This window comes from Drosophila hydei, unplaced genomic scaffold (genome assembly GCF_003285905.1).
Source record: "Drosophila hydei strain 15085-1641.00,03,60 unplaced genomic scaffold, DhydRS2 tig00008128-arrow-arrow-pilon, whole genome shotgun sequence".
Classification (NCBI taxonomy): domain Eukaryota; kingdom Metazoa; phylum Arthropoda; class Insecta; order Diptera; family Drosophilidae; genus Drosophila; species Drosophila hydei.
Window position 1 is genome coordinate 786,298 of NW_022045838.1, and position 25,650 is coordinate 811,947.

Sequence of the window (25,650 nt, forward strand, 5' to 3'; positions counted from 1 at the left end):
AATCTATGAGCCAACTCTGGTCTCTGTTGCCAACAAGTTTTTCCATTTTTCCGTTTTTCATTACAATCGCAATTTCAATTGCTTTCGCACTTGCGTGAAAACTATTTCCTTATTGTCGCTTGCAACAATTTTGTAATTATGCGCAACGTTTGCTGCTAACTAACTTTAGTTTAGTTTCTCTTGCCTGCCTCCAAGCTGTTAGCCAAGCGTTCAAAGGCGCTGGCTAAACGAGAGCTAGTCAAAAAGTGCGAACCACAATTCAAAGAAATACACATTGAACTTAACTTAAATCAGATTGATATTATGAAGATATTTGTCTATTATAGACCGATATATATAACGAATAACTAATCACATTTTTTACCTTATTTTTTATATATTTTAAATTAAATGTTTTTCATTCGAAAAACCTTAAATTTCCAATTGTAATTTTAAGCTAATGTCGAATAGTTCACTGCCTCAGCAGTCAACGCATTCTGCCTAACGATAGATGGCGCCATTAAATGTTTGCCTAAAAGTATGCTACTATTTTTATACGTGTTTCTATTATTTTTCTATTGAATTTTGTTGACCATTGACTTCAGCTCAGTTTTAAGAGTATTTGAAAAACATTAAGTGATTTAATTTGACACAGATATGTATATATATAAATATATATATTAACACTGTAAATATTGACAGCAACAAGCAGAGTATACAAACGATATTTAAAGAATTTCAAGAAAGTTTGAGCTTTTTAGGCTGTAAATCCGATTTGTTATGAAGCTTTTACTGTACTTCTACTATTGCCAGCCCGGTTAAGTGTGCTGAATTTGGCGTTTTACTTTCGTTTAACGGCTGCGCGTCTGTATTACCAATTACCTGTCGGACTTTTTATGGCTAGGTGACATTTTGTTCCAACACTTGCAAAAAATTGTTGTATTGAACTTCAAATGAAATCCGCCAAAGTTAAGTTGAGTGAACTTTTCCCATCGCCTCCTTTCTCTGTTTGCCTTATTAAGAGCGCTTTACGCCGAGGCCTATAATTATGCGGGTCTGTTGGGTGTTCAGACACCTCCCTCGCCCCAGCCTGTTGTACTCTAATGTTCAAGTAATCACATTTAATTACAACCGCCACGCCTTTTTGGGCATCATCATAATCAACGTGAGCTGCCCCCGTCTGACTCTCTATATGGCAGCAGCTTGTCGCTTTGGGAGAAATTTCCGAGGCAAATTCATGTCAAACCGTTTTGAAAGATCTAACCCAGGGATGTGGGCACGAGTCAAATGAGTTTTGAATTGTCGTTGTTCACGCTTCTTGAAGTTGAAGAGTTGTCTACATGAGCAGTTACAGATACAAATATAGATAGAGATACATATATATATATATGTAGATAGTACATAACTAGACGCTCAAGCACTTGACGCCTGCGCCATACTCGTAACAGTGGGGCAAGGCCGTTGGAAAGTCTATGAAAACTGATTGCATGAATCAGCTTATCGTGTGCACAAAATATTGTATTTAGATTGGGCTTGGTTTGGTTTATGCATAAAAATCAATTTATGAATTTGATTTTAAGTTAACTTAATTGAATTGAATTGAATCAGCAATAATTATATGTAGCTCAGTTGTAGAGCCTACTCCTTACTAATCCATTATATTATCAATATCAGATCGTCGTATGTAAGTTGGAGACTAATTAGTTCTACCTAGGAAAGGTCACACTGGCAGTTCTTAGGTGGAATTCGGCTTGAATCGTAACAATCAAGTGGCCACGTTTGCCAGGCATATCATCATCATAATCAGCTAAGACAGCATTATGGACCGTCTGCTGTATAGAGAGAGCAGGGCCTACGCTGCAGCAGTTGCCTGCCAACTTACATTTCTTCATTTTTTACTAGCTAAACTTGCCTTGTACACCGGAACAGGTTCACAGAGTTGTGCACCATATCCTTGGAGCCTTTGAAGAAAAGATGTACTGCTCTGCCGTCTTTTTAGACATCAAACAGGCGTTTGATCGAGTTTGGCACCTGGGACTGCTGCAGAAAGTGAGGACCACCCTTCCAGCCCCATTTTTCGCGTTGCTATCCTCATACCTTATTGGAAGAACCTTCCAAGTGTCAAGGGGGCAAACAGTATCCTTGACTAGACCAATTATGGCTGGAGTACCACAGGGTAGTGTTCTAGGCCCAACACTTTATACTTTATTCACAGGAGATATGCCAACTCCCGAGCCAAATATAGGAAGTACAGATGCAGTACTCATAGCGACCTATGCAGATGACACCGCCATCTTATCACGTCACGTATCTGCGCAAGAAGCTTCAGACTCACTACAAAAATATCTGGACTCTTTCGGACGCTGGGCAAAACGGTGGTGTATCACCATTAATGCACAAAAGTCTGTACATACTACCTTCGCCACTAGAAGAGGAGATTGCCCAAGCGTTGCATTGGGGCCCACTATTCCCAAAGCCTCAAAAGTAAAGTACCTTGGTATCACTCTTGACAGAAGGCTGACTTTTAAAGCGCACATAAGTCAAGTAACCTCAAAATGCAAAAGCAAGCTAAAAACCCTCGACTGGATGCTGAGAGCTTCAAGCAAGTTGTCTTACAGCAGCAAGGCCGCCATCTACAAGGCAATAGTTGTCCCAACCTTCGTATATGGTATCTCTCTATGGGGCTCCTCGGCGAAGACTACAAGGAACAAAATTCAGACCCTGCAGAATAAAGCACTACGCAGATGGACTGGAGCCAGCTGGTTTGTAAGAAACTCAGTCTTACATAGGGATTTAGCAATTCCCACAGTTGCTGAACTCATTGGGCGACACAGTTCAAGATACGCGGACAGACTTGCAGCGCATCCTAACCATCTCGCAAGCAACCTGGCTATAAACAACAATAGGCGAAGACTGAAGAGATTGCATCCTCTAGACAATATTAGAACTAATTAAGATAGTAGCTACAAGTGCAGAATAATTGGCATATCTGCCCTCCCATTAGTTAAGGTTTAGAGCTAAATGCGCTATAGAGTCTAAGACAATAAGCTGCAACAAAATAAAGAAATAAAAACGAAAAAAAAAAAAAAAAAAAAAAAAAAAAAAAAAAAAAAAAAAAAAAAACTTGCCTTGTGGGCAGCAACAAGCTGCAACAACAACAATTATCAAATAAAAAGGATGGAACTGAAGGCGGTTGTTGGGCTGTGTTTGGGTTGAGCTGCAGCTTCCACTCCATTTACTTCGCTTCCTCTAGCCAAGCAGCGCTAGTGTTTGGGTTGAGTTGTAGCTTCTACTCCACATGCGCCCCACGCCCGCCCCTTGGCTATTGCCTCTGTTGTGGCTGCTGCCTCTTGTAGTTCTTGCTGCTGTTGCTGCTGCTGGGTCCAGCAGCTGTGGCTGCATTTGATCTGCGGCTTGATCTTGAACGTGCTCATCTGCCAAGCAAAGCCCCCAAACAACCAACTGGGCTTGGCCTCGCCTTTGCCTGTGCCTCTGCCTTCCTCTAGCTATTGTAAATTGTTTTAGTGAATTTGATATACTTGCTGCTTTGCCCAGACATACATACACATATCTCTCCGTCCACCCATCCCCAGCTCTATCTGTGGCCCCTCTGCTGCGTAGTTTATTATACTCGTGTATTGTTCGCTTGCTGTTGCGATTATGTTGTTTTTTTCTTTGCTTTGCTGCGCTGATCTGCTGTACTTGTTCATTAGTCCATGCCTCGCCAAGACGCAATGACAGTAGCTAGATGTTGTTGTTGTTGTTGTTGTTGTTGTTATTATTGTTGTTTTCTATATAAAAACGTTCTTACAAGCAAGTTGGGTCGCATTCATATGCTCTGCCCTGCTCTGCCCTGTCGCTTGTCTCTCTGCTCATTGCTGATTATTTTTGGTGTCTTTATGTGATTCATTATTTTCTTTTGCACATTTCTGTTCTGTGCACGATAAGCTGGCTATTTATCTGACTTTCATCATCTTTAAGCGGCTCTGCCACATACATATAGTGTATATACGTATCAATCTGAAAGATTGCTTAAGAAATGATTCATGTTTTCTGCGTTTAAGTTAATGATTTATCCAAATTTCAACGCATCAGGCCCTTCGTCACTAAATTTGCAAATTTTTTTCCTCTCCCGCTCCCTCGCCTTCGCTGACTGAGATGTCAGTAAATTTGCAAACTCTCTTTCTCACCCTCTCCCGTTCCATCTCTTTTGCTGCCTAAGATCTCTCCTGTTTGCGCTCAATTTAATTTAAATAGTCTGTTTTCATTGTCTGCCGCCTGCGAGTCAACAACAACACGCTCACTCTCCCGCTCTCTACTCTCCACTCTCCCGCTGTCTCTCTCTCTCACTCACACTTTCGAAGCCGGCTTTGATAGTCTGCAATCGGAACTTGTAGCTTGCCGATCTGAGCGCTGCCGCAGTACGAGCCGCGACTCCAAGGCGAGCGCTTCGCAACTCGCAAAACTCATTTCGCCATTGTTATTGTTATTGTTATGCGTTATTTTGTTTTTGCTGCCCGTTTTCCATTGACATTCAATTTGATAAGCGGCAAATCAAAATTGACGTGTGTGTATATTGAACTCTCTCGCTGTCGCTCCCGCTGCAGCTATCTCTTTCTCTCTCGCACGCTCCATTCGCTCTGATTGCATAAAAAGTAATGTGAAGTAGTTTCCTGACTGCGAAAATAAGTTGCATAAACTGTCGAATGCGGCGCAGCAGGAAGCGAATTATATAAACTCAAATAAATATTTTCATACATATTATTTGACTTTTGCAGTTGCATTTGCATTTACAGTAGTGAAACGTTGACACAAATTTCACGACAATTATTAAGATAAATGTATTTCAAGGCTGGTCGTTTCACTCATACGCGCATACACTCACGTAGACTCACACATGTTCACTTTTGAGAACTTTCTTATGCGCTGTATTACGCTTGCCCGCATTTTGTGACTATTACAAATCGAAGTCCACGTAATATTTTAAAAATAAATACACGATACCTCATCGCAAAACGAATAGAATATTCTTCAATCCGAAATAAAATAAAACTAGTGTGAATATATGGAAACCAAGCGGAAAACGAATAAATTTGCAAGCCAAATGAACATTCTAACTGGCCGTAAATAGATCTAATCAGTATACGTTGTTTAAGCAGTATAATCCATTACCAATAAATATTCTAATTGGAAACCACCACTTGGTCATATGAATGGTAAATGGAAGAAATTCATATGCTGATTGGTCACATTCACAAACACACATTGCTGCATTGACCTATGTATAAATTACCAATAAGAATGATGCTCCAATTTGAACCCAACTACTTGTACGCTCACTACAATTATTGAACCTAAGTGCGCAAGTGCAGCTGCCACCGCGTTCGCGACGTTGTCATCGAAACTCAACGAAGACAAACATCATAAAGCACAGAAGAAGAATAACTACGTGAGAGAGCGTGAGAGCACCGCCAAACGAGTGGAGAGAAAGCAAGACTACAGAGAGCGCCGCAGCTTGATAAAAGTTGCGTTCGCTGTCGTTCGTTCAGTTAAATTTAAGACGAGAAGCCGAAGAGAACGACTGTTGGGTGCGTCGGAATGCAAAACGCGCCTAAAAGCAAAAGCAAAAACAAATTCAAAATAAATATCTAAAGAAAAACAAAAGAATTTTAAAATAAATAAAAGACAGCCTTGTGCGGATATCAGATGTCAGTCCAAGATACTAAAGCGAGCGTTGGAATATGTTTTTGTATATATGCATTAATATAAGGACAAACTGTGCGGCTGCTGATTGCAAACCACAACAGAAAGCACTTAACGAAAGGTGTGTGTGAGTGTAGGAAAGAGAAAGGACAACAAAAAGATATTGCAAAATGCAGACAGTAAATATTTGATTGTGCGATTTTTGCAATATTTTTGTGTTGTATAAAGATATTTTGAAAATATTTTTAAATATTTTCAAAAATTATAAAAATTATTTACAATTTGTTTTGCAAAAACCTTTTTTTAATTTAGTGTTTCGTGATGTCATGGTAAAAGTGTCGCTTATCAAAGACTGAAAACGATATCAGAATTGTGTTTGCCAACGGAAACAGTTAATAAATACTCGCGAAATCGAAAGCAAATTGCAGATAGTAACAGAAAAAGAGCAGCTACATTAGCCGCAATGACTACCGCTAGCGACTACCAAGTGTATCTGGAGACAGCCTGGCAATGGCTGAACTACCTGCCCTACCTACTGGTGGCCTACGTCCTGCTCACGCTGCTGCCCAAGTCGCTGATGCGCATGAAACGGTTCGCGGACGCTGACTTCGAGGCGAATCGTCACAAATTCCATCGCTGCTATGGCCCTGAGCTGTGCTGCCACGCCCATGTCAAAGCCAATGCCCAGGCGCAGACGCAGGAGCTGCCGGCTAAGCAGCCGAAGCAACGCAAGCCGGTGACTCGAGTCTATCCGAAGCGACAACAGCCGCTGACCCGGCCGGAGCTGCCGTCCATTAAGCACAACAATGTGACAAAGATTGCGCGCATGTTCGAGTCGGGCAATACGACGCGGCAGGTGAGCCGCGTGACACCTGTAGCGCTGCCCGAAGTGCGCCTGCTGGGCGCCAGCGAGGGGTCCAGCGAGACGACGCCCTGCGTCTCGCGCAAAGGCAGCATTGCCACACAGATGCAGCACATTGAGCATGCCATGCAACTGTGGCAGGAGCTGCAGGATCAGCAGCAACAGCAGCAGCAGCCGCAGCCGCAGCAACAAAAGTCAGTAAATGATTGGGAGCCCATGTCGGCAATGCCTGTGCCGAGCATAAGACGCAGCCTCGGCACCTCAGCCACGCCCTCAACGGCATCACCGCTGTGCAGCTCACCTGAGCCACATTCACCATTGCTGCTGCGCCAGCCGCCGGCACTATGCCTCAAGTCTAGCATGGAGGACATCTTCCAGGCCATCGCGCGCAGCGCCGAGGAGCCCGTCGACTGCAACAGCCTCTCGCCCATCACCTGCATCGACGACATACTCTCGGAGCGCAGATTCTCGCGGCCCCTGTCCGCCTACTCCATAACAGATCTGCTCAACGAGGAGCAGGAGACGCTGTTTGTCAACGAGACGACGCTGCAGCAGCTGGAGACCAGTTGAGATCATGCTGATGAGTTGGGCTGAGTTCAGTTGACGCCGAGTGCATTCCTAGCTCAGCTGCTCTCGGGTCACTTAGTTTGTGCCATGTGCGAGCTCGAAAGGCTTTCAGCATGCTTCTCTCTCCCTCTCCCTCTCCAGCTGTCTCTTTCTATCTCATTCTTGCTCGCTTATCTATTGCTTGCTTGACTCATAATCATACGATACGCCACGCCTCCGCCTCGGCCTTCGCCCTTCCCTGGCTGTTGCGCAGCATTTGCCAGTTGCATTTTGTTTGTTTAATTAGCGAAAACTTAAGCAAATAAAAGTCACATAGAGGAATAACAGTTATGGATTATTATTACTATAACTATTTCTGCAATGACTATAATTATTAATTATGCCTAGTGAATTCGATTTGTGCTTAGTTGCATGGGCGAGAGGGTCCTTTGGTGCCACGTATCGTCTGCTTGCCTGGTCGCTATTCTGGTTCTCAGTTCTCAGTTGCCTGTGACTGTTTATTTATTACTATTGTCATTATGATTTAATAATAAAACCGTAATTGAATTACGAAAAAAACCAACCAAATTATCTCAAGTGACAAATAAATATGAAAAGTACTAAAATGCTTCGAGCACTCGCTAAGCAAAGGTTCGACGACTACGAATTTGTAGTTAGTATTATTTATGTCCCACACACATACACAAGAGTATGTTTATATATATATATGTATTTAATAAATAAATGGTTTACGACAATCAATTGTAAGAATTTCATTTAATTTATGTCTGCAACAGCTGCCGACAGAGAGAGAGAGAGAGAGAGAAAAGTGCAATAGAATATGAAAAATTTGTGCTTTGCGTCTGGCTGCTTTGCAGCTGTTTTTATTAATTTGCATACACACATTTCTTTTATTTAATAAACATTCATTTTCAGCATGTTTTTAGCCCGCAGAACAGCTCCGATCTGTTCTAGCCAAAGAAATTTGTCTGTCGATTGGCATTTGGGCTTTTATTATGATGATTAATTTTCTTAGATTGCAAAGCGCAAATCGAATACAAATCCATTCAGGCTATATATATTTATATATATATATTTGCTATCATTAATCAAATTCTTTATGGATATATTTACGATGCTCGAGTGCAAATACCTTTGACCCTAGGCGCAACAGAGAAGAACTTATCAGCAGAGCTGAGCACTCGCCTGGAATTGCCTCACAAAGGCTGCTTCACTTTAGTCGAGATCAATGAATGGGCCGCTTGCGAAAGATATAATAGCACCAACGATAACGCTTTATGTTAGTGATAAAAAAGGCAAGCAACGAGTTCTTACTGCTATTCAAATACTCTACTGAGCTAAGCTACTGCTCTCTGGAAAAGGCGTTTCAGCAAGCGCAATTCTTGTAGTTGTTCATAGAAATAGTAGTGACTGCTCTATTGCTATTTCTATTATTATTATTATCTACGCACAACTACAGAAGTTGCTTGCAACTAGGTGACTGCTGTTTGCACCACTTTAAAGTAAATTTACTTTTCCAACTGCCAAATCATCGAGCATCGAATTCTGATTGGATTTTCATGGCGCCTCAATTGCAGCTGTTCCAATTGGACAAATGTCTCACTGAGTGAGTGTTGAGGCAGTTGGTAGCCTCTGCCAACAGCCACAACAAATTTGGCCAGCAGCTTAGCCAAATTCAGCTTAACAGGTGGGCGTATGCAAAAGCCCATGGCCAACGAGCTGCCCAGTTTAGGGTAACTGATCAAATGATTCTGGCTAAATGTTGATTTGGCTTTAATTAACAAATATTGCCAACTTAATGATAGGAAAGCTAAATATACAAATATTATGAATATGTATATTGTGAAGTCTATATGGATTGAACAAAGCGTATTCAGGCTTCGTCACTTCAGGTCGTCTTTGTATTTATTTATTTGCCTTTTAGTTGGATTTGACCCTTTTTTATTATTATCACATTTAATGCTGAGATGATTCATCGTAAACACGGCGCTCGCAATCGTCAGCTAAGCCACAAAGCCGTGCTCTGCCCCGCGGATGACGCATTCTGATCAACTTGAGGAGAATTTCATTGTATTTCGCTATCATCCGCGAAGGTTGTGAGTAGCTGATAGCTGCGAGCGTAACAAAGCGTTGGCTTATTCAATCACATGCGCATTGCCAATAATTGGAAATTTCGATAAACAAATGCAATGATAACAGATGATTTATTGTGCCGTCTATGCCCACAAGCGATAGGCCCTAGGTAATCCGCAGCTATCTTCAGTGTGCCACAAGCATAAATATGCGATATTTACACTAAATTTGTGGGTTCAACTTGCAGCTAGAACGAAAAAGTAAACAATCTGAACTATGTTTCTCTCTCTGCTCTCTCTCTGCTCTCTCTTGCTGTTGCTTATCTTATCTCAGTCTCGCTCTGCCTCTGTCTCTGCCTCGCCCCCTCTTTGAGCCCAGTCGCTAGTTGGCTATCAGTGCGAGCTGCCCATATCTAATCGCACTTGGCTCTCTCACTCCGCCTCTCTTTAAGGCTATTTGTTTTACAGCTATCGTTACCTGTCTCACCTTCCACTGCGCAGTTGCTCGGTGTTTTAATTTTTTGGGACAAGGCAATGAAATGCTTCGAGTAGCTCAGTCACAGATCCCGTGGCGCGCTGTTAACAACTCTGGAGCTTGGCTAATCAATTAACTTGGCTTTAAGGTGTGACTCGGATGTGTGTGTAAAATGCAAAAAGCGAAACTGGTAAATGGATTTTGTTTGACAAACTGTTGACCCTTCTAACTAAACAGCCAACACGGACCGGGCCAGGCCAGGCCAGTGAGTCATGTTATCAACTGGGAATAACCCAAGTTTTATAACCGAGCAAAATGTTGGCCAAATCTAAATCTAAGCAGCCCAAAATGGTTTGACTGATGACCATTTCTGTGGGCAATGTGCGCGCTTAATTCATTTCAATTTCGTTGTTTTGCTTTTGACATTTGCCATGCAACGCCCACAATCATTTCAAGACGTACTAATTGCTCTTTAACTGCCTTCCTCCCGCACAGGAATCACTTTCATTGGCCCAATCGATCTCTGATAAGCCCTTGCCGCCATCGCCGCTGATCGTGGCCAGCCTTGAGGGCGGCAAAGTCTCGGATCGCCTGGGCAAACTCAAATCGAATTCAGAGAACTGGAAGCAGCGCATAGGTAAGTGCACGTGACGCAGCTGCGCAGCTGTTTTCATAGTCAAACATTGCTCGCAGGGCCAACGGATGCCAAGAAGTTCACAGTCGCTGGCCGACTGCAGAAGAAGGAGCAATCGCCAGTCGAGCTGCAGTTCGAGCGGCTGCCCAACGATGCGGCCAAGAAGTGTCCCATGCTGGAGGTGCGCAGCGCCAATCAGCCGCAGCTGGGCCTGGCCAAGAGCCCCTCCATGATGGTGACCAACGCCACGAAAGCGGGTGCACTGCAGCGCAGCTTGAGCGTCACAGTTGAGGAGGCTGTCACACTGACGCGCAGCAACAGCAGCAACAGCAGCAGCAGCAGCAGCAGCTCCGAGTCGGACGGCTCGCCGCGCAATGCCAAGCAGCACAAGGAGCTGGCCAACAACAAGAGCGCAGAGGCGGCCACAAATGTGGGCTCCCGCATTCAAGTGCCGCGACTGGACGATGCGGAGACCTTCGAGAGCTTCTTTGGCGTCCAGGCCAAGGGCCAAGCGAACGACGAATCGTTCGAGCTGGAGATAAGCGCCTTCGATGACATCAAGTCCACGGAGCGGTAAGTCGAGCAGCTGCAGCTTGAGCTGAGTTGAGCTCTGATGGTTTTCTCTCGCTCTTCAGTCTGGTCAGCAAGCGCCACATTCAGGGTCCCAAGGGCCGACGCGCTGCACGCAATCCGCTCAAGACGCTGGCCGCACGCAGCGACATCCGCTCCGAGTACACGGAACTGAAGACGGGCGTTGCCGAGCGGGAGCTGCGACGCCTTAAGCTGGAGTCATGTAAGTTGTGAAATATTTTCCTGCTGCTTGAGCCTCCCTCATCGATCCGCATTTGGCAGATGGACAACGCGGCAACCTGGCAGCAGAGGCCATTGCGGGCCTGGCCTCGATCGAAGATTTCAAGTCGGTGGCGCTGAAGTCGTCGGCGCTGCCGCTGCAGCAGGCATGGCTGCCCCACAAGCGACTGATGCTGCTGCATGTCAAGGGGCGCACGCACGTCCAGACGCGCTTGGTGGCACCTGCACAGGTGTCGCTCAATCGCGGCGACTGCTTCATCTTGGTTGCGGGCACGCAGCTGTTCCGCTACGTGGGCTCGTTCGCCAATGTGATTGAGATCTCGCGCAGCAAGAAGATCTGCGCTGCCATCATAGAGAACAAGGATCTGGGCTGCACAGCCACCCAGGAGGTGATCCTCACCGACGGCAAGTACGTGAACGAGCGCGAGTGGCGCCAGTTCTGGTCGCTGCTGGGCGAATCCGAGGAGCGACAATCGTCGATCGCCGACTCCGGGCATGCGGACGAGGATGACGTGTTCGAGAGCAGTCTGATCGAGACAAACAAGATCTACGAGTTCCAGGACGACGTGCTCATGCCCCTCGACAAGTATTGGGGCTGCATACCCAAGGTGGAGATGCTCGACACACGCAAGGTGCTGGTCTTTGACTTTGGCAGCGAGCTGTACGTCTGGAATGGCAAGAATGCCAGCACGGATGACAAGCGGGCGGCCATGCGGCTCGCCCAGGAGCACTTCGATGCCTCGGACGCCGCCGATTATGGCCAGTGCTATCTGAATCCGCTGAACTACGCGAGCATCGTCGGCCGCCGGGAGAGCACGAAGTATGCCAAGCGTTGCCCCCAGCGCCCGGATTGGTGTGTGCTCGGCAGGATTACGCAAAATATGGAGACGGTGCTATTCAAGGAGAAGTTCAGCGACTGGCCAGAGCTGGAGCGCGAAGATCTCGAGAAGGACTACTTGGCCAACGGTGTGCAGGTGGTGCGCGCCCCAAATGGCGCCACTCTGCACAAGGGCGAACCCTATCTGGAGCCCAACCTGGTGCTCGAGCTGGCCAACTTGGGCCGTGGCAACTTCTACTACGACAACGACACAATGCGCCACTTCGACATAATTAGCAAGTCGATTGATAAGTGGCAAATCCACGAGTTCAACTTCGATGCGGCCGAGGCACGCGAGACCTACGGCCACTTCTACTCCACGGAGAGCTATATTGTGCGCTGGATATATCAGATTTCGGTCACAGTGCGCGAGCTGAGTGGCAAGGTGTCGAATCGCAGCACGGTTGGCCGCGATCGTTGCGTCTACTTCACCTGGCAGGGCGTCGACTCGAGTGCCAATGAGAAGGGCGCCGCAGCACTGCTGACCGTTGAGCTGGACAAGGAGAAGGGCGCCCAAATGCGTGTGGCGCAAGGCGATGAGTGCACCGCCTTTGTGCGACTCTTCGGCCAGCTGTGGCAGCATCAGGGTCGCAGGAGCCAGTGCCTGGCCAAGCGTTCCGAGTGGCGCTTGTACCAGCTGCAAGGCAATCTGCCAGAGGAATCGCTGCTCCAGGAAGTCCAATGCGATGCACGGCAACTGCGCTCGCGCAGCTCCATGCTTCTAGTCCATGGCACCGAGGGGCAAGTACTTGTCTGGCACGGCTGCAAGAGCGCAAGCCACACGCGCAGCGTCGCCTTAGCGGCAGCTCAGCAGCTGGTGGAGCAGCTGCCGGCTGATATGTTCGACTGTGCGAGTGCCGCAGTTGAGCAGCTGGAGGAGGGCGCCGAGTGCGATGCCTGTAAGACGGCGCTCGGTCTCTCCGAGACGCCCAACTATGGCAGTCTGCTGAAGTCAACCAAGTGCTACGATTACACGATGCGAATGTTCAACTTCTCGAGCACGCAAGGCGTCTTTTCGGCCCACGAGCTACTCGATCCCTTGCGCTGCCAAGACTTGCAATCCCCGTATCCGTTCTCACAGGCCCAGCTCTACAATGCCCGGCAGCCGACTATCTTCCTGCTCGACGACGGCGACGAGCTGTGGCTCTGGATGGGCTGGTGGCCACTGGAGGACATTAAAAGTAAGTCTCCGAGTCAGGCTGAGCCTATTGGACATGATCTAATCTCGCTTTGATTGCAGTCAACACCGAGGATCGCAGCAGCCCCACCAACGACAATCGCGCTGGTGTCAACCGTTGGATCTCAGAGCGACGCGCCGCCCTAGAAACGGCCGTCGACTATTGGCGTGCTAAGCATGGCGACAACGAAGCGGTTGCCTTCCACGGCATCAAGGGCCACGTTGTCTGGGCGGGCCTGGAGCCAGTGGCCTTCAGAGCACTCTTTCCCAACTGGTGCGAGCGCGACGATGTTCGTGAAATCAACGTCGAGGCAAGTGAACTCCTCTCCAAGTGTAGGTGCTCTATGAAAGCCAAATTCACGTTTACTCTCTGTCTTACAGGATGGTCGCACCGATGTGGCCATGTCCATTAGTGAAATGCTCGCACAAATGACCCAGACCGAGTATCCGCTTGAGGTGCTTAAGGCGCGCCCACTGCCGGAAGGCATTGAGCCTACGCGCCTGGAGCTCTACTTGAATACGAATGAGTTTCAGCAAGCGCTCGGCGTGAGTCGCTCGGAGTTCGACCAGTTGCCCGTGTGGAAGCAGACCAAGCTGAAGAAGGAGCGCGGCCTCTTCTAAGCGAAACTACTACCATGTGACCATATAGACTTTTAAGTGAACGCAATCACAAACTACTTACTCTTGCAACCAAATATTTTCGTACTCTTTATATACGACCACTGTGTACTCTACCAGAACTGTGCACAGCTACCACATGACATACCCATGCGCATATCTCTATATACTCTCGTACTTTACTTAACGTACATATACACACGCTATTTATACGCATATACACACCTTTTTACACACATTTATATCGTATGATTACGGCACAATATGATTGCAGGCGGCACAAAGGCACGAAGATGATCGTGAACTTGCACTGAGCTATCAATAAACACTAGAATTTAATACCCTGTACATATTAAGTTGCTGTGCTTTGATTTCACGTAGTGCTTTGTCGACGTCACTTTAAAGAGCCAAAACAGAAAAGGTTTAAGCAAATACGAATGATCTTTCGTATGTTCATAGTTTTTGTGTAATCAAAATTTGATTTAAATCTAATTCTTTGTCCAATTTAGCATATGTTTCTCTTATGTTTCAATTCTATGTTATATTATTTAGCTTTTACTGAACAAATACAATTTTTAAATTAACAAACTTCGGTTCTACTGCTCTACTTTGTACTTAATTTTGGAATTTATTTATAAGACGCTTAGCAAAGCAATTTGGACCAATTGCTAAAAGTGAATTTTCGAATCCATTTGGCAATGATCAATGAATCAGATTTAATCCATGAATGAGTAACTCTTCGAATAGAAATTGGTTAAAGACAAACCTTGAACAGCTACGAATAACTTTAAACTATTTAACTTGGCCAACGAAAGCCTGACTTACGGCTTAGAGCAAACTGCATTGCCTGATTTATAGTTAAGATTTATTTAAACCTTCTCTAAAATTATGTATTAGGCATATACTTAAATTAAAATAGCTAAATTTTAGCTAAAACTGTAAATTTATGAAAGAGTCTAGAATCGTAGGGTTTTGTTGGTCTATAATGATTTTTGAATTTCTGCCACAAGGCGAGACACCATCTCACAGCACGCCTTCTGCTTGTTTTTGGCCACAGCCATGACTTCGTCGTGGTTGGCCTCCTCGTCCTTTTTTTCGCTGTATTCGGTGGCGCACTTGTTGGTGATCAGACTGAAGGCGAACACCTTCATGTCGCAGTGGCGGGCCGTGATTACTTCGTGCACCGTCGACATGCCAACCGCGTCGACGCCCATCATGCGCAGAGCTCTCAGCTCGGCAATGGTCTCGTACGTCGGTCCACCCAGGCAGGAGTAGACGCCAACATGCACACTCGATTCTATGCCCATAGCTTTGCTAATGTCGATCGCCTTATTGATCAGGTCTTTGTTGTAGGAGTTGACCAGCGCGGGGAAGCGTGGCCCAAAGCGCGGATCGTTGGGACCCTGCAGCGGAGAGTTGCCAGCAAAGCCCAGCATGTTGACATGATCATGCATTAGCATGATGTCGCCCACGGCGTACTTCGGGTTGATGCCGCCAGCTGCATTCGTTGCGAATAGATACTCAACGCCACAGAGCTTCATCACGCGGACCGGCATCGAGCACTTGGCCAGCGGGTAGCCCTCATAGTAATGGAAGCGGCCCTGCATCGCCATCACATTGACACCCTCCAAGCAGCCGACCACTAGTTTGCCAGCATGGCCTTCCACAGTGGAAACCGGAAAGTTTGGTATTTTCGAATATTCAAAGACCTTGGGATTCTGTATAAGATCGGCCAGGGATCCAAGTCCAGAGCCGCAAATGATGCCAATTTTAGGTCTGATCCCAGATCCTTTCACAAGAAAGTCAGCAATCTCCTGAATCATTTCATAAGGATACCTAAAAAGCACACACACATATAAATACATCGATCATTAGCGTGGAGTAGTATAGTAGAAGAAAAGTACATTGAAATGACTGTGACTGTGACTGTGCCTACGCTTGGCGCAAACAGAGACGATGAAGTGGCCAGAATTCTGCATGCTTTCTATCGATCACAATAACGTCGTGCAATTAGTTTAATGGTAAACAAATTTGTGAAGTGAAATATGTTGTGAATGTGCACGAATGTGATAAAGACATTGGCAAGACACACACTAAGTATCAGATATAAATTTGTCTACGAACATGTCTTCGCTCATCATGCGCACAGCCCGAAACTCGTCGGGTGTCAGGGAGCATACAATGCGGTTGTCGCTTCTGCTGGAAGTGTTTGAAAAAGTTCAAAATTAAGTTAGACTTGCCAAAACATAAATACATATCAAAAGGAATGCTATATATATACGTGGACCGATCAAATGGAATGGGTTCTTTAATGCCAGTAAAAGGTATAAAATTCTTATTGGATTACGAGAAATGCGCTTCCCTTTGAAGGGAACAAAGAGATATTCTTAAGATGATTTTAAGGAAATACAAAACAATTGCGTTACTTTTCAAACACACCTCGTCTGACACATATATAGAGCTTATAGCTGTGTTAGATCATTTGAGTCTCATTCAAGCCCAATTGAAATGGACAAATGCTTATCAGAGGTGGAAAAGTTCTCATTTTGAATCATTTTCACTAGCATGAAAATCGTCTTTCTACACTAAAATTGTTTATGAATTCATGTTATTTTCGTTCGATTGTCATGTAATTTGATTAGGTATTGGGGCACTTCGACCTGGCTACAGGTTATCTCCCTCAGCCAGACAACTGTCCCGCTAATGAAATCGCTGTAAAAGTTTCGTCACGCGATTATTGATCAGCAATATAAAACAAACAAGCAAGAGTGCTCCAGTGGGGCATGCTCGACTAGGAGATACCCAGAAACCAATCATACAACCTTAATTGTTGAATTACTTTGATCCTAGTTGAGATTAAGTTGAGTTTAGTTGAGTTAATGAAATCCTTCCGCTTATACGGATATACAGACGAACAAATGGCTAAATCGACTCAGTTTGATATCCTGTTCAAGAATAAATAAGCTTTACGCTCTCTGCCACGCCTCCTTCACACATGATCACAGAACCAATATACCCTAAATTTGAATTTTCAATGGGTTCAGGGTATAAGCAACAAACACGATCTAGAGAACATTTGATTTTACATGAGCTCTAGCATTTAAAAGTAAATTATAATACTTAATTCGCCAAAGCTAAAACGTCAAATAATTAAATTGAAACCGGCTATGCTAAATGTATTGAATATATATCGAAACGATTCTTCGAAAGCCAAAATAAAAGTTTTGTTTTTTAGCAAAGACGCAAAACTTTGCTGCAACCAGTTTGAAAACTAAACTGAAACATGTGGAGATCGTTGCGGTTCGACTAGGAGATACTCTAACCCTGGAAACAAGTGCTGCAAATAGATACACTGTGCTCGAGGTACATTGCAGCTGCTTATCAGCTGGCAACTGATATTGATTTTAATAGATGTCAGATCCTGAGGCAGTTCCAAACTCAATCATAATCAATAGATTCGCATACAGTAAAAAACAAATAGCAATCTACACTTGGCTTTATCGGCTGTTGCCAATTGGTAACTAAGAGCGCAGCTGGTTAATTGTCTCAGATAAAGGCCTATGTCAAGATCGTGGCACACGCCCATTTTTGTTAGCCAATCAAGAACAACTGCTGGCTAACTGGGTCAAAACACGCTCTACGCACAATTGGCAAGGAATACTTATCAACAATTAGTCGAAGCGGGCGCAACGTATCGCTTGGGGGCATTAGCATTTCCAGCACACAGGAATTATCAACGCAAATTCGCTTTCGTAATCTCGCAAGCAGCCCGAAGATGGACGAACACTAGGCAAGCTGATAACCCTATGGGCAGCAATTTGGTATTCTGGAATCCCTTAATTTATGTTCGGCTGCGAACGTCCAATCTCAGCGGCAAGATCAAGGACAGTTCAATAGAGCTGATATACGAATTGAGATGGCAGAGGGCAACATGTGCACAGCTGTTGGTGCTCGGACATCGGTCAAGCCAGATCCGACGACTTACAGCAAACTCTGAGGTGTGGGCACTATAATATCAGTTTCTTGCTTTTCTGCTCTTCTCTCACAGGGATTCCCATCCTTGGTCCTGCTGACACCGCCCTTGGAACAGCAATCGCGCGAGCACATTGTGCGAAGTGAGGATAATAGCAAGAAGCCTGGCCGCAAGCGCAGAGCCAGCGTTTAATTTTCAAAGTCAAATTTTGTACACAACAAGAAAAGAGAATTTAGAACACTAAAACTGAAATCCAAATCGGCTCGGACATGCCCAACTCAAGGCCTATTCGATTTCCTTTGAACTCGTTTTGCTGGGAAACAGGTCACGTATTAATAACTTGGTTAACTCACGAAATGTAATATTATTGATTGCACTTTTGTTCTAATATGCAAATGGGCCAAGGACTACGCCCTGCTCCAGGGCCTACTCACGTATGATTCTCCTGGGCAATATATTCCGTCGACTTGTGCCCAGTGGCTCCAGCTTGGTTGCCGTTGGACGAAGCCACGTCGTTCTGCGAGTTGTAGCCGGTCATGTTTCCGTGGTTATATAACTTAGATTGTGTCTAGTATCTCAGCGGATGGTTCACACTCTGACTGATAGCTAATGAGCGCCGTTCGCCGATTTATTATAAACAAATCAAAACTAATTGAAGTCCAACCACTGGAATGTCTTTTGTTATCTCGTTTAGAGTCGCGATTTTCTTTTTAGTTCTCCTTTATTGTGTTTACGCGTTTCGCGTTTCAGTTGCCGTTTAATTTCCCAGCTGCGCTGCCTGCCTGACTGCTCGAGTGTTCTTTGATAATTGAGCCGCGTCGTCGTTGACGCCGCACCTTTTAAACCGCAGTCGATACGCGCTGCCGGCGCCCGCGCCAGCGCCAGCTGCGCTGTCTACTTCACAGTGCGCGTCGCCGTCGCCGTCGACGTTTATTGTTTAAGATTCAATTTAGGATCGACGCTGCGGCTGCCGCTGCTCGTTGTTATATGAACGTCAGACGCATAAACCGGAATCGAAACTTTTCAAACGATTCAATTGGTCAAATTTAATAGATTTCTAAATAATAACAAGCAAAACTGAAAATGAAATACATAAAGGAAGAAACGTAAACAGGCCCCCGGTTCGATAAGAAATTCAATAAACTCAATTAATCATTCGAAATTGCCATTAATATCACCAATTAAAAGTGGCTCCCAGATAAGATTAAGCTTCGGTGCTAAATACGAATTTATTGCGACACTCGATAGGAACTCAGGTCGTCAGTGCTTCAAACTATGCGAGAATAGTTTATAAATTCATTGAAAATGCCAATTTGGCTGGGGCACAAACAAAAATGCGATTCGCTTAGACCAGGTTTTGTCACGAACTCCGATTAAAAAATACAAATTTTATTTTTAAAACATGCCCCACGCCCTGCTCGCTCTTATCACAGAAAGTGTGCTCCGTAAACAAGGCGAAAAAGTTAATAAAAATCATGCTTAATGCTGAAATCATTCGATTCATTCGATTGATAAGGCGAAGCAGTGAAAGCCCATTTAGAGTGCATATACTATAGGTATATAATCGCAGCTGCAGCTTGCATTACCTGGCAACAGCTGCAAATGACGCGCATTAAGATTTAAATTAAGGAACTCTAATTATAAAAAACACACTAATCCGCTGTCATCCTAACTGAACTGAAATACGCCGGGTTATCAATTCGGCTTCGAGGGGGGCACAGCCAGCCGAGGCTGTACGTCATCGAGTTGTTATATTTGTGCGCCTGATGCGAATTGAATTCCAAGTAAACAAGTTTTATTAATCTTTGTGCAATTATTGGAAAAAGCTCATAGTGTCCGCTAACCACGCTTATCACGCATAGCTCAGAGCACGCATAAGCGGAGCATGTAGATTAGCTTTTCTAATTAAGTTCAATATTTTTAAGAATTATGAAACTGACTGTGAAAGATGACCAACTTCTAGCAGTTTCTGATCTCCGACTATGGCAGCAGGTAGCCGACGATCGACTGGCTAAGCCGAAGGCATGGAAAATTTCCAACTGATAAGATGAAATTCCAGAACCAGATTCTCAGTTAGTTATCTCTTGACTGAATCTTTGAAAGAAAACGGGAAAACAAAAAAAGGTTGCACAATACGAAAACGTATTTACGATACACCCATCAAGTGGCTATACTCGTTCACTGAGCGAAAGGAGTATATTCGTTACATGTACATATAGTGACGACTTAGCTACGCCTTTAACAGTACTTGAGCTGCATTAATATTTGTATATTAAGAAAAAATCCCCTTATGAAATTTGTTGACGTTTGGTCCAGCATGCGCATTCCTCAGCTGCGGAATTAGTTTACCTAGCAGAAATTCTTTTGTGTATTTTTCTTACATATTTCATTTATGTGTACCCAGCATCAAAGTTTGGAATACGCACAAAGTTTGTCATTGATGCCAAACCATTATAAAGAATTGAGTTTTTAGTATTTTCAATTTAGAAATTTTGGTATTTTTTTGAGAGTTTTTAAGAGTATTTTAATGGCATTTAAAATTAAATTTTATGAAGCGTCGACTGGCACCGCAAACTAGTTGTAGCCCAAGCCACATATTTATACTATTTTGTCTCAGTAAAATAAATAAATAAAACTGTGCTTGCATTTGCTTAATTTTTACTAAATAAATAGGTTCTGCTCCCAAAGAGAAAAGTTGCAGCTGCGGGAAGACATTAGAGACACATTGTAAGTAGTTGCTATACTCGCTCAGTAAGTAAAGAGAGTATATTGGTTTTACTACAAAATGCATTCGTCTAGTATATAAATACCTGGTGACTATTATTCTATTCTTCTGATAACATAAGCCGCATTAGAAGTTATAATCGATATATAGCCGCAAAATAAAAATAAATTGTGTATACTATGTGTATAGTCTATCAAATGGACTTCAATGTGTACATGAAACGACTCACTCACTTTTGTCTATGTATTTGTCACGTTGCTCCTATTTGCTACGAGCGTAAGTCATTAGGTAATATTTTAAGACACGTAGTCAAACGGTTTTTACCCTATTTCTGCGGGTAAATGTCAGATTTATAGTACATAACAGGAAAAAACTAATTATTAATAGATTCACTGAAAAAGCTTTCTTAATGCATAATAAATAACTTCGATTATGAGAGTGGAGTAACAAAATATTATTATTTATACTTTTTGTTATTGTTTATTTTAATTATTTTTATTGATTTTTCAATTAATTTGAATATATATAGATTGATAAAGTAGCCAAGGTGGTTGCATTGCTATTGTTTTTATTGTTTTTGTGCTTTTACTGTTTTTTTAGAGATATATCCAAAGATCTCAACTGGCTTAAAACAGATTTCTTCTATAAACTGCATTACACTCAAGCATACGAAAATTAATTGCAACAGTCGAGAATCAATATGAAAATGCATTTGAAAAGTGAATACACACATATGCATATCAAATTGCCTCTCTGCCAATGCCGATGAGGGACGAAAATTATACAAAATCATAGTGAAATTAATCTTTAAATCAGATACGTTTGGTTAAACCTGAAACCCAATAGCAAAATTCAATTTGATTGCAAAAACCGGCGAAAAAAAGAGAAAGAAAAACTTCCTAAAAGGCAACTCAAATTTTCCATAAATTTATCATTTAAGGCATTTGCGGCACTCGAAATGGTTTAACACATATTCAGGCAGAAGTTTGGGGAACAGATCTGCTGGCCATATTCTGTGATTCAAAAACTGGGACGGTTTTCACAATGACAAAGGCACGAATGTGTTTGTGTGTGGGCGTTAGGTTCTAACAAGGTTTTCCACATGGATGCAATACTTGGTTTGTCATTTAAATGAAATGTGTATTTGATATATGGCGAGCTAATCAAATACATACACATATGTATACTCATATACTTATATACACACATACATATGTATTTAAATTTTAATTTGTTATTAAACTATTTAGCATTTAAAGTCAAATGAATATTTATGAAAATTATGATTTTAGGTCTATAGATTTCATTTAAAAACTGAAATTTGCAAATCGAGTTTGAACCTGTTCGATTATCACCCAGAGGGTTTCAGCCTAAGCAAACAATATACCAAAATTCTACAGAATAAATTACTTCGTTAATTTAAAAGTCCAATCAATCGAAACAACTTTGAGCATAAAATTATATAATAAATAACAAATAATAAGAGATAAGCAAAAAGTAATGTAGATATCATGTTAAACATATATATTTGTAATATATCAACTAAACATATTTATACAAAAGTAAAGTAATGATAAACTGCAGTCACGCTGAAACATAAAGTTAGAGACAAGCAAACGCACAAATACATATGAATATCTGGACATCTCTATGCTAAGATCTTTGCACTCAATGTTTAACCTGACGTGGTCCATTGACGACGAACTCGCCATGAACCGATCAATTATCTTATCGACTTTTAGTTGTGAGACTTAAGTACTTAAGTGGCTTGCGAATCATATCATTAAGCAAATACGAATACTTTAGCAAAAGGTACAGCTATCTTGGCAAACACAATGCATTTCTTGTTACACATTATCGAGATACATATATATATATATTGTAATGTAATGTTATGCTAAAAATTGCACAAGGTAATTGCTATTGAAAACAAAGAAAGTGACAGACATTGTGTTGTTTGTTGCGTGTTGTGTGTTTGTTTGCCGCATTGCAATTAACTTAAATATTAAACATTTATCGATATTTATAGTTATTTTTAAGATAAATTGTTAGTACATTCATGTGTGTCTTGTAAATTTAGTCAAAGCAGCTGCTCAAGGCCGCTTCAAGTCTGTTCAGAGAATTCCTTAAGTGTTCTAGTCGTACAATTGTTTCGTATGCCATTCTCAATTCAAGTAAGTGATTCCTTTATTAATATTTTCATTATTTTTTTGTTTTTTTTTTTTTATTATTATTTTCGCTTTTCCCTAAAAATAATTCATAAAAATCAGTCAGTCCAACGCTTTCTCTTTTGTTTTATGTTTCTATGTTGGTGTGTGCTTATGCTTTCTCTTTCGATTTGGATAACTTAAGTTGTGTTTTAAACCTTTTGTGGATTTCAATGCTTAGATTTGTCAGTTTGGGCATCCCTGACCCACCCAACCCTGGACCATGTCTGTGTTCTGTTTCTCTTTTACTTTCACTGTTTATTTTTAGAATAGTTGATAAATACGTCTATGCTGTGCTAATTTCAATAGTTTAAAACGTAGTACGTATCATAGATCTCTATGTAAGTGTGTATGTGTGGGTGTTTGTGTGTGTGTGTGTGTGTTGTACAAATAATTTATGTGTTTCTTCTTATATTACTTTTATAAGTTTATGCACTAATATATACGTGTATATAAGTGTTCTATTCCTATAAATATATATACTCATATATATATATATATTTAAACGCATCTGTTGGGGTATGCATAGAGATGTTTTGACTGCTTAGTATGCATACATATATGGTTTGGTTTTTGGCTACTTTGTTGCTTAAAGTCTAGAATTCAACTACTTATTTTTTCTTGGCCGCCTTCTTTTCGGCCTTGCGTATGGCTTTTTCACGTTCGCGACGTTCTCGCTCCATGTCCTTGCGCTCCTTTTCGATGCTCGCCTTCAGGTCCTTCAAGCGCTTCTTCAACCGATTCTTATCGTCGCCACAAACACCCAAGGTCTTGAAGTCCTTTGAGTCGAGCGTGAGCAAAGCGCCGCCCTCCACGTTGTGCTCTTTGAAGACAGGTATATAGCGCTCCAGCTCGATGCCCATCAACCAGTGGCCCACCTGCGTTACTCAAATTGTCTCATATATAACATTTTGATTGTATTGATATGTGTTTACCTGTTCCTTGGTCCATTCGTGCACTGGTCCGCCTTTGTAATTGTAGCAAGCAGCCGCCGCTTTTCGGTCCGAGAAACTAGAACTGGAGCCGGATAGATCCAGAGTTCGGCTGGGTGAGTATCCGGGCGAGGAGCAGCCCGACGACATGCTCGTCGGCGAGGGCGGCCCTGTGGCATGCGCCGATTGTGTCAGCTGCTGCTGATGATGATGCTGTTGCTGCCAGGGCACTGTGCCGGGCGGGGAGAGCGATTGCGGAACAACTTGTTTAACTTTAGACGATTTACAAAGCGTTTTGTTAGTGGAAATAGCAGGAGAACAAAGGGGGAAAGAGAGAGAGAGAGATAATAGTTTCATGTTAATACTTATTGGATGCCATGTTGTATGCACCTTATGAACGGATAGATAGAGGAAGATACGTAAGTGGCTATAACAATTTGGCATATGTAGAATGGGATTCATTAAATGCAATGGCACACGTATTAACGTTCAATATAACAGTTGAGTATAACAGTATTTAGTATAGTAAGGGATACGTTCAATGAAATGGCACACGTATAAACGTTCAATATAACAGTTAAGTATAACAGTTAGGTATAACAGCATAAATATTTTTATATTCTTTTTAGCAATTTGGTATGTATACAGCAAACAGAGAGAATGTCTTTATGTGCACATGAACTGCTGGCTCTCAACGTATTAAAGTAGTTTGTGGATAATCGGGATAGAGAATTTGCGTTAGTTTTTAAGATAGATAATCGAAGAACGGTCTGTTGTGGCAACCGATTTCGAGAGTCATTATTTGATTGTTATTTCACCTTTTGGCTGTGCTTCATTGACCGCCTGGCGAATCTCATTGATCAGCGTTTTGCAGTTGATCGCTGCGGCGCTTTGGTTCTTGTTGATCTCCGTGTAATCGTCGCTGGAGTGGCGCGAGGAGCCGTCCCCAAGACGCCTGCAAAATTCCGAACGTATAGTATAGTTTGTGTAACAGTGTGTGAGTGCGTGTCTGTGTGTTTGCGTGATCACCCACCTCTCACGATCGGACAGTGCTTGATTGAGCTGGTCAGTGAAACTGGAGCCCGGCAGCTTGGTGCCATTGGGGGCGACACGTCGTCGACTCGGATACATCCAGTTCTCGCCTTGATCGTTCGCTTCGGCCAGCTTATCATTCGAGCCCACAATTGAATCGTACGAGCTGTTGAGATCACGATTGCTGGCAGTGCCAAAGGTTGTCATGCTGCCCCGATGGAAGTCATTCAAGCCGCCTCCAGCATCGGCCGGCGAGCCCAGCGCAGTCTTAAACAAACTGGATGCCTGATGCTGTTGCTGCTGCTGCTGTTGCTTGCTGGGATCCTTGTGTACCTGAGCGTACAGCTGATTGATTTGTGCTTCGCGCGCCGTCGACTGATTCGACGAGCTGGACGACGCCGATGTCGAAGTCGAGTTCAGCAGTATGGCCGTTGTGGTGCCCACATGACCGTTCGAAGCTGGGATAATGCCACTGCCGATAATTGCATTCGAGGCAGGCGGATGACTTTGCAACAAGTTGTTCATATTGGCCAGCAGATGCGAATTGCCATTGGATAGGCTAATGCTCTCATGCGCCGTAGGCGGCGCACTCGCTGCCAAAATGTGGGCAGTCTGCTCCAGTTGCACCTCCTCCTCCTCCTCCTCATCGCTGTCGTCCAGTGTGCAATCGGAGCTGCGGCTATTGCTTCTGCTACGCTTGGACAAATTGCCATTAAGCAGCAGCTCGCTGGCTCCATTGGTGTTGCTGCCATTGGGCACGTTTGACGATGGCAGCTGGCGATTGGCTAGACCACCACGGGAGGCTTTTGTTTAGATTTTGTGATTCGATGCGAGTTTTGTTTTTGCATTTTTATTTGTATATATATTGTGTGTGTGTGTGTAGGTGTGAAAGTGGTCAGGAGGCGCAGCAGTGCGGTGATAATATCAAATCAAACGAACAAACAAATATGGAACGCACACGATCACGCAGCAGATCAAAAACACAAATCAAATTGAGCGACAGCGGC

The 25,650-nt window shown here is 43.5% G+C and overlaps 4 protein-coding genes across 25 annotated transcripts in view; 2 read left to right on the forward strand and 2 right to left on the reverse strand.

Annotated features, from left to right (window-relative positions):
* The window catches only part of LOC111597740 (supervillin), a 113,082-nt gene extending 98,728 nt beyond the window's left edge, over positions 1-14,354 (forward strand). For 2 of the 8 annotated variants that reach the window (XM_030225267.1, XM_030225268.1), the window contains 6 exons: positions 10,154-10,295; positions 10,352-10,865; positions 10,928-11,085; positions 11,145-13,160; positions 13,220-13,467; positions 13,538-14,333. In XM_030225267.1, the coding sequence (XP_030081127.1) occupies positions 10,154-10,295; positions 10,352-10,865; positions 10,928-11,085; positions 11,145-13,160; positions 13,220-13,467; positions 13,538-13,777 (3,318 nt within the window). In that variant the 3' untranslated portion in view covers positions 13,778-14,333. Of the gene's footprint in view, positions 1-9,778; positions 9,849-10,153; positions 10,296-10,351; positions 10,866-10,927; positions 11,086-11,144; positions 13,161-13,219; positions 13,468-13,537 lie in introns of those variants that run through there. The other 6 variants (XM_030225273.1, XM_030225274.1, XM_023312647.2 and 3 more) reach the window with 5 other exon arrangements.
* On the forward strand, positions 4,415-7,440 carry LOC111597784 (formin-J). Of its 2 annotated transcripts, none has more exons than XM_023312657.2 (2): positions 4,415-4,544; positions 5,995-7,440. In XM_023312657.2, exon 2 carries the CDS (start codon positions 6,146-6,148, stop codon positions 7,112-7,114), a length of 969 nt encoding a protein of 322 aa, XP_023168425.2. In that variant the 5' UTR covers positions 4,415-4,544; positions 5,995-6,145; the 3' UTR covers positions 7,115-7,440. The 2 variants fall into 2 exon arrangements, with proteins under 2 accessions (XP_023168425.2, XP_023168423.2); XM_023312655.2 differs by lacking the exon at positions 4,415-4,544 and adding an exon at positions 5,702-5,803.
* A 322-nt stretch (positions 14,355-14,676) lies between the features above and the next one.
* LOC111597783 (purine nucleoside phosphorylase) lies at positions 14,677-18,528 on the reverse strand. Of its 5 annotated transcripts, none has more exons than XM_023312652.2 (3): positions 18,182-18,528; positions 15,899-15,970; positions 14,677-15,610 (listed from the first exon to the last, which is right to left on the reverse strand). In XM_023312652.2, exons 1-3 carry the CDS (start codon positions 18,283-18,285, stop codon positions 14,755-14,757), a joined length of 1,032 nt encoding a protein of 343 aa, XP_023168420.2. In that variant the 5' UTR covers positions 18,286-18,528; the 3' UTR covers positions 14,677-14,754. The 5 variants fall into 5 exon arrangements, with proteins under 5 accessions (XP_023168420.2, XP_023168419.2, XP_023168422.2 ...); XM_023312651.2 differs by having other exon boundaries at positions 15,899-15,973; XM_023312649.2 differs by lacking the exon at positions 18,182-18,528 and adding an exon at positions 17,760-18,012 and having other exon boundaries at positions 14,688-15,610.
* A 4,601-nt stretch (positions 18,529-23,129) lies between these two features.
* The window catches only part of LOC111597779, a 37,754-nt gene continuing 35,233 nt past the window's right edge, over positions 23,130-25,650 (reverse strand). For 4 of the 10 annotated variants that reach the window (XM_030225305.1, XM_030225302.1, XM_030225307.1 and 1 more), the window contains 4 exons: positions 24,645-25,446; positions 24,430-24,566; positions 23,615-23,883; positions 23,130-23,557 (listed from right to left, as the gene is read on the reverse strand). In XM_030225305.1, coding sequence (XP_030081165.1) covers positions 23,291-23,557; positions 23,615-23,883; positions 24,430-24,566; positions 24,645-25,446 — 1,475 coding nt within the window. In that variant the 3' untranslated portion in view covers positions 23,130-23,290. The remainder of the gene's footprint in view (positions 23,558-23,614; positions 23,884-24,429; positions 24,567-24,644; positions 25,447-25,650) is intronic. The other 6 variants (XM_030225306.1, XM_030225309.1, XM_030225308.1 and 3 more) reach the window with 5 other exon arrangements.